Source organism: Hippoglossus hippoglossus, chromosome 18, assembly GCF_009819705.1.
Source record: "Hippoglossus hippoglossus isolate fHipHip1 chromosome 18, fHipHip1.pri, whole genome shotgun sequence".
NCBI lineage: Eukaryota > Metazoa > Chordata > Actinopteri > Pleuronectiformes > Pleuronectidae > Hippoglossus > Hippoglossus hippoglossus.
The window spans coordinates 1,263,738-1,284,676 of record NC_047168.1 but is presented as its reverse complement, the minus strand read 5'-3'; the positions used below and the strand labels follow the sequence as shown (position 1 = coordinate 1,284,676).

The following is a 20,939-nucleotide window of genomic DNA, read 5'->3' as shown; positions in this document are numbered from 1 at the left end:
ATGCATTATGTCAATGAATGTCCTCACTAAGACAGCTGTACAAACGTGTCTGTGTGTGTGTGTGTGTGTTGAGCTGCAGCTCCTGATCCAGACCACAAAGACCTTCTTAGATCATCCTTCATCTTCACCATAGAAATGATCCAGATGACCTCTCTGCCTTTCGTCATTCTCCCCATCTGTCTGCCAGAAGCAAACCTCTGTTGTCTTTTCACAATCACCTTACCATAGCCTGCCACACTTGGCCAGCCTTCATTATGTTAGATCACCTGACTCTGAGTATTGAACTGTAAAAGACATCTTCTCTGTCAGAACCTGCGGAAAACCTCTCAGAAAAATTGCTGTGTAGATTCATTTATTCTGTCTGAGAATTATTGCATTAAACCTTTAAAAACCAATACCAAATACTTTTTTGGGACATTTTGAAATGAATCCAGACCTCACCCTGACTTTCAACTGATTAGATTCACTGCACAAATAGAGGTAGTGCCCTGCAAGTGCTTATCTTAATAAATTCTGACATAACATTACAGATCAATTTGTCAGATCAAAGTCTTCTCTGACCCCGTCTCTTTTCCGAGCCCGAGATGCTCCAGAAAACCGGCTCTCATCACTCATGTGCCTTGCTACAGAGGTGTTAAAGTGAAGTGAGACGTATGAGCTGTTGATGTAATCTCGTCATTTATTGACAAAAAGAAAAGCACTGGCTGACAGCGAAAATGTTGGGTTCAGTGTCAAGGACAGTTTTTCTGCGGCACCACAGTAGTCAGTCATACAGAGCAGCTGAAGCAGGACAGGATGCTGTTACAGTACATCAATAAGGCTGATATCCACAGTGTCATAGACCCGTCAAATGGTACACACACAGAAACACTACAGAATAACCCACATCTTTCAGATTCCATCATGTAGACTTTAGGCCGAGAAGGCTTCATCATTCTAACACAGGGCACTTTTAGGAACAGAGTAGAGCAGAAGGAGACACAAACATGCTGAGGAGATCACAGGTAAACCATTACTGATTATACACACACACACACACACACACAGATGGATACATTCAGCGAACACCAAAACACACTAACAGAGCAGTTGGAGTCTTTTAACGTGAAATATTCATGTGAACATTATTTTGCTGGCAATATGGAGAAGTGGCTTTCTTCCAACACCATCCAGTCAGAATGCTGCTTTGAGGCTCTGGTGCACATTAGCCACTGTGTGTCCTTTTCTCACTTTCATGGAAGACACGGGTTGTTTTGGAACAAAAACAGTTCTGAGGTTTACTGACATTTTTGCTGGGTTTTGGTGGCCACAAGGGCCTCGGAAGTAGGGGAGGGGGGGGGGGGTGTAGCTAGAACTGGGGTTTGAATATCACTGGAGTGTGAAAACCAAAGTATGGAAGATACAGTCCCAGATACAGTACAGCACTGTACACGTTTTGATTCCACTCCTGATCGGTGTTTGGACCCTTTAATTTCCAAACATCCCTGGCAAAGACATTTTGGAGAATGGAGGGACCATTGGACTATGACAAAATACAGAAGTATCTCTTTAATGGTCTCACTCCTGCCGAAGAACCCCATGATTCCAAAGTGAAATCCGGGCCGTTTCTTCGCTGCTGAAATGCCAATGGGGGGGATACAAGGCTTTCACCCAACAGTGAGAATATGCATTGCTGGTGCACACAGGGAAAAAAATACATATTTTGAATGAGGCCATATTAGTACACATTACTATATGATGAAGTGGAAGTATTAGCGCGTGTACGAGGATCAGTAATGTAATGAAATAATGCCACGGTACACAGTGAGCAAGCTACAGGGTTCGTCTCTCCTGGCTGGACCACGGGGCAGGCTACGGTTAGTTGGAGGAGGCAGATGAGGTGGTTTAGCGAGGATCGTCAGGAGCTGCGATCTTCTCCAGGCTGGGCTCCATGCCCCAGATCTCCCTGGCATACTGGGAGATGGTGCGATCACTGGAGAACTTGCCACTGCCAGCAATGTTGTGGATCACCATCTTGGTCCACTCTTTGGGGTTCTGTTACAACAGGGGAGTCACATTGAAAAGCAAGATGAGACTTCAGTGATTCCTGAGCATAGTATAGTATAGTGTAGTGTAGTATAGTAGAGGATCCCCCATCCTGAACTGTCCTTAGGCAAGATACTGAACACCAAATTGCCCCTGACGGCTGTGCTGACCATGTGTGAGTGATGTGTGATAAAGAAAGTGCTGCATGAATGTGTGTGTGTGTGTGTGTGTGTGTGTGTGTGTGTGTGTGTGTGAATGACAAAACTGTACTGTCAAATGCTTTGAGTCATGAGGTCATCAAGTCTAAAAAAGCTCTTTATGAATACAGACCATTTAGTATAGTATAGTATTTAACAGTAATATAAAGAGCTATAGTATCTGCAAACTTTGACCAAGCATGAAAAAGTACAATATTGAAATAGCATAGTGACACTAAAAGTATAAAATTGCAGAGTGCAGTACTGTGTAGCATAGAACTACATAGTATATTCTGGGTAGTATAATAATGTAAATTTATTAGATAATATATCAATAAAAGGTTAAACTGAAATTTGACAGAATTCGACATATACTGTGTGTGTACAGCGACTTAAACTGCTCTAGTTCTGAGTCTGACTGCACAAACTGAGCAGATTAATTGTGATGTTAGATCAACTGCTTTCCTCTTGATAACTCACTGACCTTGTAGAGTGCACCCACTTTCTCCTGGCATTGGATGTAGTCTTCATAGTCTGCAAACACCTTGAACCTGTAGCACAGACACACAGTTAAGATGATGCAGTCTAATGATAAATGACTTCATATTGTGTCGTGCCATTTTGTGTCACATTGAACAAAGTTTGGTCCGATAAAAAGAGGTGGTCTCCGTCCAGAACAAACATTACATTTTTTGGGATAGTTCAGACTGCATGAAGTTGAGAGCATTTAACAATAGAAGAAGAAAAAGAAGAGGAAGCAGCACGCAGGATTTCTGGTAGTCTTTGCCTCAGACAATGTGTTTGACTGAGAGGTAGTAGTAATACAATAATGACGATGCAGTGGCAGCAACATTAATGTAGTGAACCGGTTCAATAATTTTCACATTTCAAACAGAGAGACTACTTTTTTTTTCTATGACAAACGAATCAATCTCAAGTATAGGTGCACACAGCCATGTGGGCGATGACGACAGGTCAGACGTGTGTGATAGAAAATTCTCTAATGCGCTCCCTAAATTACAATGTGATACCAAACCTAACCTGATCGAATGGAAACGATGGAACAAAGACATGAAGCTTGGGTCGGACCATGGTCCAGACTTTCAGGTGTGAAAATGCCGTTAGATGACGAAGTAAGCGAGACAATTTCAAATCAGTTTTATATGACGCACCAGTTTGAATTCAGGCAACAATGATGATGACTTGCTTTACATCATATAATCCCTGCGGTCATAGTCTTTGAGTGGGAAAACCAGTCGCAGTGACAGTTGGATGACAGCGACACACTGATGACACTGCAGATTATGTCGGCATAGACAAAGTGCTGATTCCTCAGCATCAGCGTCAGCGTGTTCTAACCTGTCATGGTTCATCAGCATATTGACGAGGTCTTTGAAGAGGCCAGGCTGGCCGGGGCTGAAGAAGCCTCCTGAAATCTGGTCCATCGCCTGCTTCAGTTCCGGGATACGGTTGTAGTACGACATGGCGTCATAACTGGATACAAAATATATTTGTAAAAAACTGGGTTAGGTATTATGTTACTAAGGATAGAAATGATACAACATCCCACTGCATTTCTTTGTCTGAAGAAGAAGATACATCTACATTTTTGCACTTTTCCTCAACAATTATTAGTTCAAAGCAATATCAGTCTCCTGAAACAATTTAACACTGAAAAGTTAAGCTCACGATCAATACAGCACATACGTAACTCAGATGTTCTGTCATAGCCTTACATGACTAGTATGACTAGTTTCTAATGGTGGCTGATGGTAGCGAATGTTAGCAAATTCGAGTACTAAGCTAGTGATACACCCTATTCATCATTATCTTATCACTTCTTGTTCCACCCATCTCTATTATTTCCAAATGCGTTTTGTATCCAAACCAATCACACGTTCATGAGACTCACCCCATCTTGTCCATAGCCTCAACATCCTCCACCCTCATGCCAAAGATGAAGAGGTTCTCCTCTCCAGCCTCCTCTGCCATCTCCACGTTGGCCCCGTCCATGGTGCCAATGGTGAGGGCACCGTTCAGCATGAACTTCATGTTCCCGGTGCCAGAGGCCTCGGTGCCTGCTGTGGATATCTGCTCTGACAGGTCGGCTGCAGGGACGACTGCACAGAGAGGACAGTTGGAAAGATCCTGAGTGATGACATGACCTGAGTACAGCATGCAGGCACATCGCATTGAGGCGTGCATCCTGTTGCTAGTTAGTGGTGCTATGATTATGCTGAATTTGGGGATTTGAATGTGGGCACGCCAGGTCATCAAACATGTTAAGTCTTGTGCAGATTGGACAATGTATAGTCAAATTAGTGGAACTTCCTGTTTCATAGTGATATGGCCACGGGAATGCTGTTGAAGGAGAACTTGTGATTAGCATAACTTTTCATTGTCGAGGTTGATGTGATTGATTCTGTAGAAGGAGTTCATTAAAACAGAATGCTTGCAAATAGCAAAAACCAAGCAAAAATTGCACTTTACGATTAACATTGGAAACTTTGGGTATGGGTCCAAAACGCTTTTTTGTAAGTCTGGACATGGTACATATACCTACTGATATTCATACATGTCGGTGAAACGTGCCGCAGGGACGGCTTCGTTTGAATTTTATAGGTGGGTATGAAGCCATTTTGCCACACCCATATACAAGACCTATATTGGAAGTAAATGTTTGCCATTTCTGACGTGTGTGACGAGTCTCGTGACTTTTAAAACATGTTTAGCCCTCCAACAATAAGATCCATAGTAAAAACTAAACATCAACATTCTGCCACATCAACAGCATTCAACAAAAACGTACAAGATTCATAGCCTATCATTGACCTTGTCCTAAAGGTCTTCTGACCAAAGTTCAGCTCAATATGGCCAAGCTGGTGGAGGAGTACATCACGCTATAAACAATTTCATTTCTTGTTGGCAGTGAGGCACGCTATGACTGTGACTGAAATTTGATGTGTTCAGGCCGGGACTCTTATCATGGGAAGTTTGGTGCAGATTGTATAATCTACACGGACGTTACAGCAACTTCCTGTTTCACTGTGAAAAACTGAAATTTCACGTTAAAGTTGTTAAAGTATGATGTGTGTGAATCACCAAAAATAACCACTTAATCCAAAATGGCAGACTTCCTATTGAGTTTGGAATATGGGTCCTTTTTTATATGTCTAGGCATGAAGTTTCAGTCTACTCTCTTTGACACTTTTTTCACAATTTGTCAAAAGATCAACAGTATTCATTACCTTTCTCAGCCAGAGTGACCCGATAGTTCTCCAGGAAGATGACCTTGAGGCGATCTCCCACCACTGGGTCATTGTTGACAATGTCTCCAATTGATGTGATCAGCTTGATGATCATCTTGGCAGTGTGGTAACCTGGAGCTGCCTGGAAACACACAGGAACGTCACCTATTTCACATTTCTGTTTATGTTCAGCTTAACAAAATAAGACATGTTAGCATGAGTGAACTTTCGAGGCGTTGGAGATTGTATTTTCTGAACTGTGGACAGGGACGGGGTAGCTGTACCTAGGCTTACCGCAATCTGACTCCTGCTCTCTACTTAACATAATTCTTTCTTCCGAGGAAAAGTCTTAATTCCACCCTGCTCTAAACTGGTAAAACAACTTATTAAAAATAATGTCAATGAAGCAGCTAAGAAATTCACTTTTGCTGAGCTAGGTTAGCTGTTTTTCCCTTAAACCAAAGATGGATAAGACAAAGCATTCGTTTTTCATTGGCATGTAGCTCATACTTCCAAACTACTGAGAATTATGCTCACCTTTCCTCCGATCATGACTGTCCTGGGGGTCCATGACTCAGTAGGCTCCTTCTTGATGCCTTTTAAAGAAAAAAAAAAAGTGTTGACCTGAACTTTTACTATGTACCTATATATGATTTCTGAAAAGTGGTAGGGAAAAGAAGAAACACTCACGGTTGTACAGTGTAATGATGTGGAGGCAGTTGAGCAACTGCCTTTTATATTCATGAATCCTTTTCACGTGGACATCAAACATGGAGTCGAGGTTGATTTTCACCTTGTAGTGCTCTTCAAGGTAGGCGGCAAACTTCATCTTGTTCTCCTTAAAGTTGAGGTCAAGCAGAGCAATGTGATTAGAGACTATCAGAAGTAGAATTAGCGCTTCATGGTTGTCCACCCCCAACCAGTCAGGTAATAGTTTACATCAATGTCTGCCCAGACTTGCATGTGATGTGAAAACTTTGAAGGAATTGAATTGTAAGGTGTTAAGTGTATTTAATCTTAATTGGTTATTAAATTCTTGACTTATGGCCAAGCATGTGTTTTGTAAGGTCACAGTGACCTTGACCTTTGTCCACCAAAATCTTTGAGTTATAAGTGCCCATTTGTTCCCAATGTAATAAAATTCCCTCGAGGCGTTCCTGAGATATTACCTTCAAAAGAATAGGACAGACGGACAACCTGAAAACATGTCTCTAGCCATGGCTATAACAGGTGTGGAGGAATAAAGACTCACAATAAACACACACTGAATCATCTTTATGCTTTAAAAGCTCTCACTTGTTTGACTTTGGCAACATCTCGAATGAAGGCGTCATCATCTACGAAGTCCAGAAGGTTCTTCAGCTGGTCCAGATCGCGGATGTAGTCATCACCAATCCTCTGGAAGAAAAAAAAACATATCAGTGAAGCTGCAACTCCAATGCATGTGCAAAAGTTGAAATCAGACTCATCAGATAGATTTCAATTTGTTATTTGTGAAGTTCCACAAGGGTCTGTCCTTGGACCCACACTTTTCACTTTATATATGCTTCCGTTCAGCAATATTATCAGAAATCACCACATACATTTTCATCGTTACATAGATTAATAATTAGTAATCAAAGTAGTTAAACTTCAGGAATGTCTTAGAGACATGTAACATTTTACTTCTAAATTCAGACAAAACTGAAGTCATTGTACCTTGACACAACATTTTCTGGCCAGATAGCTACATTGGACGGCATTAGCTTGGCCCCACCTCTACTACTCTACTGCTCTACTGCTCACCCCAACCAGTGGAGACAGATGGCCGCCCACATAGGGTTTGGCGCTGCTAGAAGTTTCCTACATTTAAGAGGGAGTTTTTTTCTCTCCACAGATGCCAAAGTGCTTCTTCGCTGTTGGAACTGTTGGGTTTCTCTATAATTTTGTAAGGTCCTGACCTTACTATGTAAAATGCCTTGAGATAACGCATGTTATGATTTGGCGCTGTCCAAATAAAATTGAATAGAATTGTTCCTCGTAATAAAATGTCCTAAATAATTTACAACAAAAAATTATTGTATTGTATTATTGTAATTTATGTTTTGTCCCCCTTTGTACATGTTTCTGAGAAATTGTGTTTGTTTTGTAAATTTGGAATGGCAAACGGCTAAAAAAGCTACAATAGCCACGAATCATCCGCAACTACTGTGAATAAAAAGCCTTTCAGAGCAGCGTGTGGCAAATTCAGATCACTTACATGCAAGAACTGATAGAAAATGCTTTATCATTTATCTTTATCAGGCTAGTTTAAACTTCAGCTTCTGCTCAATGCTACACACAATAATTAAGTTGCATTAATTGATTTTTGGAGGGCAAAGGAGCAAAGCAAAATTGACTACTTTCCCATTGCCAGTAGATGAGTGTGTCGTTTGTTTTTTTCTTCTGGTGTCACATTGGGTGCAACGAACGTCCCTCCAAACAGAATGGAGGTGTTTGGTTTGCTAAATTTCTCTATATTTCTCTTCAAACTCAACACTGACTGAACAATCTTCAATGTTGCAATTCAATGGAGACGAATTTGTGGCAGAGATGGCAAAGAGTCGTCGAATTTACTGATCGAGGAAATGGGCCTTCATTACCTCCATGACCCGTTTCATAGAATTGTCAGAGAAGGGGGGTCAATTTAGCTAGGAATAAAATTGATTGTACCCTTTCACACGAAGACCTGTTAATGGGTGTTAGTGGGATTTTTGTCCAATGTTTAAGGGGCTGTAGTTATCTTTTATACTGTGTGCAGCAGTTTCATACCCATCCAAGCTTTCGACATGCTCCAAGTGCCAGTTACCCACCATGATGATTATTTCCAGGACTCTAATGTCAAAGTATCCCCTCTTATCTCAGAACTCTCTACTTCAGTCTGCATGAAAAAGAGCAAACGCACCTCAGCGATGACCTCAGCCAGGCCAGGGTTGCACATGACCAGCCAGCGCCTGGGTGTGATGCCATTGGTCTTGTTCTGAAACTTCTCAGGGTCGAGTTCATAGAAATCCTTGAACCTGGTGTAGGAGAGGAGCCACAGTCTCAGACAAATTTAGGAGCTCATGTCTAAAGTGATAGCACAGGAAGACCTAACAACATGAAATATTAGTGGTGTTTTCATGGTAACATTCTTCAAGCTTAAGACTCAGTAAAACTAAGCTGGACTAAAATCTTGAGGACTCGACACTTCAGAACACCAACGTCTTAGTAAACATCTAAATTGCAAAAAAGAAATACAGCAGAAAATAGATTATGTGCTCTTACACAGTGCTTTTGATGATTTCAGAGTGGATACGAGCCACTCCATTGACAGCATGAGATCCCACAATGCACAGATGAGCCATGTTGATTTTCTTGACATCCCCTTCCTCGATCAGCGACATCCGGCGCATGCGCTCAGGATCATCAGGGTAAACCTTAGATATGCGCTGGGTGAAGAAAAGGGACAACAGTTTTATGGTAATGGTAATGTCCAAAGATGAGGACAAACTGGAGACAAACCAAAAATGAGGGTTATGAATTGATTCAGTCTCAGGTTAGGTCCTGCTGTTTCACATGAGGTCCTCCTAATGAAAGATATTTCTCACTAAATGTAGCACCCTCAGAATTAAATTTCAGATTTCTTGGATAATATTAGAAGTTTGTGGAGATCAGCGATGGATGGCACTGTGATGGTTCAGGAAACTACAGAAGAAGAAGGAAGATTAAACTCTGAGTCAACAGACATTTAACCTGTAAATACTGTTTGAGAAGTCATTTGGCCTGAGCAGGAAAGTGTAGGTGCCACATACATGCTTTTCTCTTATGTTACCACAATATGTTTGATGTATATCTGGTCAAGTGATTCAGGAAAAAAAAAATGTTTGTTTGTGGATCTGGTACATTGCTGTTAGATGGTGACACCATCTCTGTATTGTTGGATAAAGATTAGACTGCCTAGTCTAAATTGAGACCAAAAGGAAGCATAAGCATTAGCTTAAGACTGAAGAGAAGGATACGAGCTAAGGACTAAATATCTGCATAAAACTAGGTACAGAAACTTGCAAACCTCCAGGTGTCTCCTGTTGATCTCATAGACTATCTCCAGGTGTCGGGGCAGGAGGTTGTGGAAGAGGTCAACTGGCCAACGCTCCAAAGCTTCAGGCAGGACGGTGTGGTTGGTGTAGGCACAGGTACGAACCACAATGTCCCAGGCCTGCAGACAGCGAGGCCACAGACACGTGGGTTAGACAAACCTGACAATATCACACGGACTCACTACAACTGGCAACAGCTGTAAAAGACAGCTGATGAAATCGTGGTATTTTGTACTATATATTTTTGGCAAATACAGTAAATAACATGCATTTTGCCTGAGAAAATGACAGAATGGTCTCAACTAAAATCTTGTCTTGTAAAAATGTTTGCATTATACATATTTTCCAAAACTTTGTGGAAAATACGATCCTACATGAGCAAGTTCAGCTGCTCACCTACTGTCACAGACTTAACTTTGACTGACGTGTGTCATTCTGCTGCAGTCTACATCCTGCTGAGTCACTGTTAGTGCAACCTTGAGCGATGCAAAGAGATTGCAACCGCAGCACAACTCATCAGAACAACCCAGTTAAAATACAAGAGGTAGTTTTATAACGCAGGTTCGAGTCCTGCACCACAAAAGTATCTTGTACCCTACCTACTTTCTCACCACCTTACTGCGTGATTGTCACATAGTCAGATTTAGAAAGTCCAAAAAGTTTGCAGCTCTCCTGATTTTACAGCCACCTTTTGACAAGCATTACATTTTAAGGCAACCGAGGTCTGCATCATACCTGCTCCCAAGTGAGTTTCTCAACGTCCACCAGGATCCTCATCAGTTCAGGGATGGCCAAAGCAGGGTGAGTGTCATTCAGCTGGATGGCCACCTGGAGACCAGAGTCACACAGTAGATGGTAAATATACTGCACTTATCAAGCACTTCCTAGTTTTGACTTCACGCTAACAGGTCACATTCACACATGCATTTCTACAGCACTTCTAAATATAGCACTTCCCTATCACTCACTAATACTGATGGCACATCAGTGTGTGAATGCGTCTTGCTCAAGGACACATCAGCTGGAGGAGCCAGGGATCGATGACACACTCTACCTTCACATTTCAAAATCTGGCAGATATTTTTATCTTAATAGTTATGGTGGTCAGGGGGCCTGTACTACGAAGTAAATTCCACCTACCAAGGATATGTTGTCGTAATCCGGCTTCACTGAACCAAACATTAACTGTTCTGATAGCTAGTTATCAACTGGCTCAGTTAAATTTGGGCAAAATGCAACCATCTCCCATCGAGAAAAGTAGATTAAGTTGTCTGAGACTGACCCATACACATTTTGAAAAGTTATGTGTGTGTAATTAAATTGAGCCCTTCGAACCAAATCAAAAGACTAAGAGTTACAACAAGCAATTTGGCAGAACAGCCCATAAACTGTAATTTGTCGCAAATAAAATGCTATGAGGATTCAAATGACACGATGGTGTGATGTATCTCTTACCTTTTCTGGCAGCGTAGAAAGGTCCAAGCGCACAAACTCTGTGGAGCCAAACTTGGAGGCTTTGAATCGACGGATGATGTCCTGAAGAGTCGCAGCTACAACAAAGTACTCCTGTTTTAGACGCAACTCCTTCCCCTCAAAGAACTGAAGAACAAAGACCATAAAGAACACTCATAGATCCACCATGACATTTTTAGAATGCTTGTACTAACAAAATGGCTGCACAGTTTAATGTTTATTTTAGAAACCGAAGAAGGAGCTGCAGATAATAGATGAGTAAAACCTTCATAGTTTGAGGCCACACTTGACATAAACCTAGGAAGTCTTGTTCGCAAACAGTTTTTAAACATTCAGCATCATTTCTGGTTACATTCATAGAATCACTTCCTGTTTGGCAATTCATTCTGTTGCTGTTATGCAATACATTGAGCTAAATTACAGAGCTTTTATTTTGAAAAGTTGTGAACGTGGGTCTGAAGATTGTGTCGATGTTTAGAAGACCTGTGAAATAGCTGACATGTTATGTATTAAAAAATAACACCAGTTAAGTAAATCATTTAAACTTATATATATGGGACACAAGTGAACAATAATGAAGAATATTCAATTTCATTTTAGGAAAAACAGACTTTGGTGAGTGCTGCAGACTTAACGTTTCTTGTGGGTTCATCACAAGTGACCACTTTACATTAGACATAGCAATTTGATACAATATTAATTAAAAGCATATGACCATAGTAGCTACTTGGACCATTTTGACCGACACAATAAAGATGTTTCGATCAGTTGGTTTGTTTACAGCCTGACTGTCTGACAGTGCCACGATGCAGGTAACATGGAGAATGAAGAATACAAAAACTACAAAGTTACAGTGCAGACAAAAGAGGAGTTGATGTTTGGTCAATCCACTCACGTTGTCGTTGGGGTAGAGAACCCTGGAGATGTTCTCTGCCAGGTTTCGATCCAGCACAGCTTGGATGTAACCACCAACATTAACTGTGGGATAACAGCAGTTTGAGCAACTCATGTCAGATTGTTCACTTTCTTATTTTTGTCTTACTGGATGAGATTCCTTAGATTTGTATTTACAATGACACCACTCACAGTCTTTGAGGTTGAAGTCACAGGGGGCTTTAGCAGACCACAGTCTCATGGTGTTGACAATGTTGTTTCTGTAGCCGGGCACTGGGGTGTCATAGGGAAGAGCTAGGACAACCTGAGTTCAAAACAAAAAACACATGGATTACAATTACATTATTCACTGTGAGATAAACTTCACAAATTCTTTAACCACTCCTTTATACTTTTGATGAAGCGCATGAGACGCAGAGGCTGCGGTACACAGAGATGTTATCTGAGAGGAGAGCAACGTAGCTGGAAGACAATATTCCATCCAGTGGAGGTCGGCTGCAGGGGTTTTATTGCAACATCCACCATCAGGTTGCTCAAAGAGCGAGGAATCAGTACGAATAAGAAACATCCCAGGCTGCAGAGCAATGCAACCAATGGCTCTGGATCAGGAGGAAAGACCCCAACTGGGCCACATGATATTAGGGACAAACACTCAGGTCTGATCAGCCTGTGGTGGGTTCACCTTAGAAGAGTGTGATGTGATTAAAAGGCCAAAACACCGGTGACACTAAGGTTCACAACTAATAAACGTCCCTAAAATAAACAAATTGTCTAACTTTCATGCAAACATTTTTCATGGAGGACCTTATTGCTCATATTTACAAGCAGCATGAGAAAAGCAAGTTTTCATAGTGTTAACATTTTGAACATGAGATAAAAAATCCAGTATCCAGAAAAGTATACAATAATTATCATATGATCATAATAAGTTTATTTAGGTTTGTATAAATTAATCGAACCAAAATATTTCATTTTTCACCAGTTCCAATTAACAGACTCCCACAACTAAAGTAATGGTCCTGTGACTTATGTCAGATTTGTGTCCACTCACCTGTGTGTCGACCCACTTCACTCCTTCATCTGTGTGTTCCACTCTTCCATAGTAGTTGACTGGGCGCATGTACTCGGGGCGAGCCTTCTCCCAGGGGTTACCATAACGCAGCCAGTCGTCAGCTTCTTCCACCTGTGGGAACATACCACTGGGTCTTCACTGCTTGTGCTCTGAGACATGCTGCGGATTCTTCCTGATGTTCACATTCACCATATTTACATGGATTTAAAAAAATGTGCAATTTGAAATACCAGAATTAGGGGGAAGAAATCGAAAAGAGTAAATCTAAATTATTGTAAAAATATAAACTTGGCTGTAATCTTTTTAAATAATTCCTTTTGAGGTTGATCCCTGAGCTCTGTGCTGAAAAACACTGTCTGATTGATTCCCATGCAAACATTTTATTTGACCTCCATATTTGAGTATCAGGTCAGTACATTTAAGATTTGTATAATAATAGTGAAATTTGATGACATTTACACTGTGTCTTCTAATAAAATAAACTAATTAAATAATTAACAATACCATTAATCCACACTACATTCACAATCCAACTAAATAATTGCCTTATAGATGGCTGTGCGCATGGGCCAAAATATATCCCATGTCTCCATCATAGGATGTAATTCATGTATGATGTATCTGAACAACTCAACGTAAATAAATTTGTAGTGCATCCCAGACAAACCAGCAGGCAAACATACCTGCCAGCCGTTGACCATTTTCTGATTGAAGATGCCAAACTCGTAGCGGATGCCATATCCGTAAGCGGCCAGACCCAGAGAGGCCATGGAGTCCAGGAAACAAGCTACATAAACAACAGTGACAGGAGAGGAGGGGTTGAGACAAGACTGTCCACTGCACTAAACATCACTGTCTGTCAGCAACCAATCAGCAGACAGCACGAGCTCACCAGCCAGACGACCCAGTCCACCGTTGCCTAGACCGGCATCTTCCTCAATGTCCTGCAGCTCCTCCATGTCCAGACCCAGCTGAGGAACACAAGAGAAACTGGCATGAGTACTGCAGCTTCCTCTGGGGTCCAGATAGATAGATAGATATATATATCTATATCTATCTATAGATATATCTATAGATATAGATATATATATTCATCATTCCTTTCCTCTTTAGCAGAGAGGTGCGACGCAGCTCGACCTTTTGACCTTTAACTGAAGAAGATATCAGTGACGTCATCACCTGGTTTCTGAAGAAACCTTTTTTTGTGTCTGGGTTTGTGTTGATCTGTCTGTGGTGTCTTGTGTGTAAACGCTCGAGAGTTTTGATTCCTGGCCATTAAAAGGACATTGATTTTACAGAGGGAGGTCAGTCTGTTACTCAGCCTGTGGAGACTGTTGTGTAACGGCTTCTGTGAGACAGCAGAACTTATTAACTCTGAAAATAACCCACGATGATATCATCAAGGTCACCTTAGCTTGAGCTGAGACAAATGTACTGTGCAACTACGTCTGCATGATAAACCAAGTCATGGAGCTCCAACGACATATAGTAACTAAGTACATTTACTAAAGCACTGTACTTGAGAACAATTGAGAGGTACTTCATTGAAGTATTTCTATTATATGCAATGCAAATATTTTACTTGTTACACTAAAACATTTATTTGTCAGAAAAAGTTACTAGTTACTTGGCTGAATGTAAATATTATAGTACTATACAAAAGATAAATCAATAGATACATTAAGCTGCATTATTATAAATGAACCTGCTCAGCAATATGCATTACTCCGTTGTCATTACTTTTACTTTGGGTACTTAAGATATACAGTATTTTGATGCCAATACTTCTGTTCTTTTTTTCTAAAGTAAAGTACATTTCCACCCCTGAGAGGATTTCCCCCTGAGGCTGATGGAAAGATTCTACTAGTGGGAAATGTTGGAGCTTAACATATGTAATATGTAAACACCTCAATTTGACTTAAGTGCAACACTAATTCACCAGAGCACCCCTTCAATGTTTTTTCTACACTGACTGTGGCACCAATTCCATTCTAGCCCCTTCCGTTCAGCCCTACCCTCTCCAGTCACTGTGGAGAATTGATCATTTAAACCATCCAACAACAAGTCTACACTAGAGCTGACATGTCATTCTTCCCTAACTGGTAGAGCAGGTGCTGGATGGTACAAGAACACAAGTTCCATCTTGCTGCTTTTCCTGCAAATGAATGATTTTGGTTTTGTTAATAAAAAGTTAAAGCTGCAGCGTCACACCATCTGTTCATGTGGTTTTTAAAAAAAAAAAAATCACAAAAAACAATGTACCGACCGGCATCTCTGCTTCATAGGACATGTTGAATGTTCTGGGAAGACAGTTAGTCCTTTTGGTTTGATTTTTTTTTCTTTCTTAGTTTGGCAACATTAGTTCCAGTGAGGTGAAATCAATGACATTTATAACCATTGTCTTTGTTTAGATTCCTCTGGGAGAAGCCCAGCATTCCTATGTCATTTCCCCCCAAGATCCTTTGCCTCACCTGGTATGTAGCTTCATCACAGGCATTCTCCAAAGCCAGGTTCACCATGGTGTTCTGCAGAGTCCGGCCCATGTAGAACTCCAGGGAGAGGTAATAGACGCGCTACAAGAAAAAAAAACACGAGAGAAACAAATTCATCAGATATACTTTCAGTTTTTTTATCATTACATGTCCAAAAAGCAGACAAATACCATCAAGTTTTTTTAAATAAATAAAACAGAGCAATAAAACTCACCACACATTCTCAGGAGGACACTAATAATATCACACACATGCTCCATTTAGTTCTCTTAATGGCCCTGCGACATTATCTCTGCTCGACAACAGCTGCTGCTCTCAGAGACAGCACAGCGACTACAATATCTCTACACTTCACACAGAAGCCAATCAAACCATGGGACCACAATAACCTCCTCACCACACTCAAATCGAGAAGGGCACGCAGTCGAGTGCATACCTCTGCCAAGGCCGAACAACCCTACACATGATTGTCGGGTTCTTATAGTAGGAATATAAAGGGGAAAAAAGGAAGTTGTACGATAACCTGAATGATTTCTTTCTCATAAAACACAGTTAGAGAAAGGGCCCCATCCCTCCACCAAGTTTAGGGAAAATCTGTTCAGAGGTTTTTGCGTAATCCTACTGACAATCAATCAAACAAACAAACAAACAAACAAACAAACAGGCGGGGGTGAGAACATAATGTCCTTGGCAGAGGTAATGATACAGTAAGTGTGGGCGATGGTGGTGAGGCTGCAGACTCCACGAGGACATGTGAGCCTTTGTGTTTAGCGTGTCCTGGCTGACATTTTGGCACAGCCTCTCTGACCTTCTGCCACTTGTCATCTCTGATCCTGCTGCTGACTGATGGTGGGGGTTCGCAGAGAGGAAGCAGACTTCCAAAAAATAACCAATCCATCAATTTACAACCACAAATTATATTTTGTATATCCCATATTCACAAGTTCCAATTTGTCTGATGTGGTTTAACAAGGTGGAACATCCTCTGTCCTTAACAGTGACATGGTGGTCAGTAGAAATAGGAGGAGGGTCTGTGCTCCTTTTCCAAAGGTAATACATGAAACAGGAAACTATGGATATGAAGCTTCAATCAGGAAGACTGTCTTTACGACTCACCTCTTCACGATTCCCTCCATCTTACCCCTGATCTTTTTCTAATCAGCTGACTGTGGGTCTACAGTGACCCAATCAGATTTTTCCACGATCTCCATCTACCAATCGTGTCATTGTAAAACTTCTAATCCGTCTTCCTTTCTGCTGTCAGCTGCCATTTCATTGATTCACTGTGACCCTCCTGCACCTCATTCAGTCTTCACATCCGGCCGACTCTTCATCACATCACACTACCAGCAGTGTCTGGATCACGGGGACCCTGCACAGCCTCAATCATGATGACATCACGATGGGGTCTAAGCGCACCCCCAAAAGATTCATTTATAATCACATCACATTTCTCCTCTTGCTGTGCACAGCATTTCAGTTTTTTGTTCATCTGTCAATTGAAGTCTCTCCTGATCGATTAGACAGCAGAATACTTGTGCAGTGTAATTACCAAGCTTCTGATCATCCACACAGTATGTACATATGACAATAAGGTGCCAGGCAGCTTACGTTCACTTAGAGCACTTAGTTAGAAGTGACTCACACTGTGACTGGCTCATTTGACCTCTAACGATGACACAAACTAATACTTTCCCTGCACTTTTACTACTGAAGATGACTGTTAAACCAACTCAAAAACATCCACTCGGACAGGGAGGGAATGCTTCAATAGTATGGGGACTATTTTCAGTGGCGGATTAATACACATTTGGTGCTGCAGTGAGTATTCACTAAAGTGTGTGTGTGTGTGTGTGTGTGTGTGTGTGTGTGTGTGTGTGTGTGTGTGTGTGTGTGTGTGTGTGTGTAATGAAGGAAAATGTCACCCAGTGTTTTGACAACACTTGAGCTCTATGGCAGAGAGGAGTGAGGAATACCAGGCTTTAAATACACACACAGTACATGCCAGTGGGATATATTCATTGTAGGGTTTATGGTGTTAAATTGTACTTTTCCACAGTAATAAGATGATTGTACAATTATCCTTTAAATAGGGGTTTCTCCTTAAAATTACCTTTCTCTGTCACCTTCTGTAAATCGGGTTGTCATGTATTGTTTGTGCTGGGGTACATATTCAAACCCAGGCCGCAATACTTTTTATGGCTGCACCATTCCATCCAATGGAAACATGTTAAATGTCTCGTGAATCCTCTTCTCACCATTTATACCCCAAAGGAAGCCACAATTGGAACTTTTAAAAACTTTTCAATGCACAAATAAAGTTAAATGGAGCTGAACTAAGCCCTGGCAGCACAAGCTGATGTGGTATTAATGAAGCAAGCAGAGTTTCCAGTGGCATGAACAGTGAAGCTCAAGGCCTCCATCAACCTCCATCGCCCTCACGCGGTGCAGCAGACTGTGCAGAGCCAAGTGCAGACTTACACACTGGCCATGACTAATTCATTATACAGCCTCGGCCTCCTGTTCCACAAAGGCAGGGGGGCCCAGTGCAGGGCTCTTTGTCAACGTGTTGAACTTCCAGGAAACACGTATACAATTACTTTTGATAAATTCACTACTTTTAATCTATACAAGTTTGTTTTCCTTAAAAAACCTTAAATAGTGACCGTTGACTAAAACAAATGTCTGCATTTGAAAATTATTATTCAGCATATTTCTTGATAATTAAATTTGTGTCATTATTTTTCCACCTTTAAATGTATATTTTGATGCTTAAATGATTGAATCCAAAATACTTTTGTCATAGTAAATACAAAACACAACCACAAAATAATAAAAGGGTTAGGCAGTGTAGACACTCTAAGAGATACTTTCCAAAGGTTTAACTTAAAGTAAATTGTAGGAAAATATATGTATTCTTACAAATATTTGGCTGTGCCATCTACATAACCCATCTGAGTTGAAAATACTGTTAAAATACATTAAAGCAGCTTGAAAACGTGTTTAACAAATTAGACCAGTTTAAACACATTGTTCTGGACTAAATAATATGTATTACATCTATACTGAAAATATATTTTGAGAGGCTATTTGACATATATGCATTTAAAGAAAAATATAAATACAGACACAGATTAAATGAAGAATTTAGCATCTCATCATCCTCTGGCAGGTGTGAAAATGTTTTTAAAATGCTGAGCAGGCCCAGTTAATTCGGATTCTGTATCAAGGTGGCAAGTGGAGGAGATTGAAATGACTTTGAAAGAAGGTCATTGTGAGGGCTCCGCATGCAACACCTTCAGTCACAAAGACGTTAAACTGCCTATTGAAATAGATCAGTGAGTAAAGTGACTTCTGCATTTTGATCTACATCTTGATACGTCAGGGGTTTGGGTGAGAAACTGTTCACGATGAGCGTGTATTAGAACACAGAAGAGCAACCGTTCCTCAGGTGACAGAGAGTCAGTGCACGATGTGATCAGACTGGGTCGGCGACATCAGTGCATCAACAGTTACATAACTGTATAAAGAGCTTATTGCAAACACTGGTGTGTATTTTTTTAACTTCAATTCTATGCTGTGCACGTTCATGGGACACACAGGGCACAAACTGTACAGTTGGATGAGTAGGAATATGAATGTAAATCATGTGCCGTGTCCTGCACAGTCACCATATGGGAGGTTCTACACGGAGGCCATAGCTTGACCTGCCTCAGTAACAGTGTGTGGCCATTTTGTGATGTGGTGGTGGGGGTGGGAGGGGGCACGACTCGCAGTTACGTAATCCACATTTCCCCAACCAGTTGAGCCTCCGGATTCCATGCTGCAGTGCCTGTGAAGGGTACTCTCAGTGTGTGTGTGTGTGTGTGTGTGTGTGTGTCTCTCTCATGACTATAGAGTCATGAGGGACCGTCATTGTGAGGACATTTTGGCCTCACGAATTCAAAGGGCTGTGTGATGGTTAAGACTTGGTTTTAGGGTTAGGATTAGCATTAGTACTAGGTTAGGGTTAAGTTGTGAAGGTTACAGTTAGGGTAAGGGGCTAGGGAATGCATTATGCCAATGAGTGTCCTCACAACTATAGAGAGACAGGTGTGCGTTCCTGTACTTACATCTTTGTGAGGGCCATGTAAAGCATAGACCATACAGAGAGAGGACATTTTTGGAAAGTGAGGACATTTTGACTGGTCCTCACTTTTTCGATGGACTGTTTGATGGTTAACACTTGGTTTCAGGGTTAGGGTTAGAATTAGGTTCGGCATTTCATTCGGATGGTTAAGGTTTGGGTAAGGGGCTGGGGAACGCACTATGCTAATGAGTGTCCTCACGTAGATAGAAGCACAAGCGTGTGCGTGTGCGTGGGCGTGTGTGCACCAGATCAGAGCCCGGTGATGGAGGCAGATGCAGATGCGTTATGTAACATCAGCTCACACACCGGGAGGATGCGACTCCCTGTTGAGCTGCAGCGCTCACACAAAGGAGCAGCTGAACACTGTCTATTTATGGGTATGAAAAGTGGGGAGGAACACACATGCACACATGCACACACACACACATGCACACACACGCGCACATCTCCTGTGATACTGCAGCACGGAGCCCAGCATCCCCTCCCCTCCCACCCCCCCACCCACCCCCTGTCAGCTGTGTGTACGTGCAGGGCTGCGGCATCAGCCCGCCTCTTACTTTGGGGTCCTTCTCATAGTAGTGCTGCTGCGTGCGGATCCAGCGGCCCACCAGGTGGTCCCGCACCGTGTTGGCGAGGGCGAAGTAGTAGTCCCGCTTGGTGGCCACGTTCCGGTCCTTCACCAGCGTGAAGTGGAGGTGTCGGTTGAAATTCGTCTTCAGGTCCGTGACGTTCTCCACGCCGGCCAGTCCCCGCACCGAGATCTGCTTCCTCTTGTCCTGGTCCGTCAGCGGCTTCGCCATGGTTCCGCTCTTCCGTGTTCGCTGGAGGGGGTTTTCCGTTGAATGTCACCGGTCCGCAGGTCGAGAGTGCTCTCCGGTCTCTGCCTCTCTCTTCCTCCGCTGAGCGCAGACAGTGGGAGGGGGGGGGGGGGGACCAGCCCACTTTATATGTCACGTTCTCGCTGTCAAGCCGCACCGAAACCATATCCGACGCGCGCTTTCAAAATAAAAGTTGCGTCAGCCAGCACACCTAGAACGATGAACAAGTGCGTCACAGGTGTCACTACTTTATATCGTCGTAAACAGCAGATGAATAAATACATAGTATTAATGTCCGAATTAAAGATAGCTTTAACTATCCCCATATGTGAAGGGTATTTAATGGGGCAGTTCACCCAAAAATTTTAATTCACTCATAATCTACTCACCACTATGCCAATGGAGGGGTGGGGGAAGTGATTGACACCTCTGGAGTTTCAGGGGTAAACAGTGTTGCAGCCAAATCCAATACAATTGAAGTAACTGGTGAACAA

The 20,939-nt window shown here is 41.9% G+C and overlaps 1 protein-coding gene across 1 annotated transcript; it reads right to left on the bottom strand.

The window, feature by feature from the left end:
• Positions 1-1,085: 1,085 nt before the first annotated feature.
• LOC117779165 (glycogen phosphorylase, muscle form) lies at positions 1,086-20,557 on the bottom strand. Its single transcript, XM_034615100.1, has 20 exons — positions 20,185-20,557; positions 15,478-15,579; positions 13,899-13,977; positions 13,690-13,793; positions 12,986-13,117; positions 12,127-12,238; positions 11,936-12,018; positions 11,023-11,166; positions 10,303-10,395; positions 9,540-9,686; positions 8,756-8,919; positions 8,394-8,508; positions 6,767-6,868; positions 6,161-6,308; positions 6,008-6,066; positions 5,471-5,612; positions 4,135-4,342; positions 3,582-3,716; positions 2,707-2,773; positions 1,086-2,034 (listed from the first exon to the last, which is right to left on the bottom strand). The coding sequence occupies exons 1-20, from the start codon at positions 20,425-20,427 to the stop codon at positions 1,885-1,887; spliced, it is 2,529 nt and encodes an 842-aa protein (XP_034470991.1). The 5' UTR covers positions 20,428-20,557; the 3' UTR covers positions 1,086-1,884.
• Between the last annotated feature and the right edge of the window lie 382 nt (positions 20,558-20,939).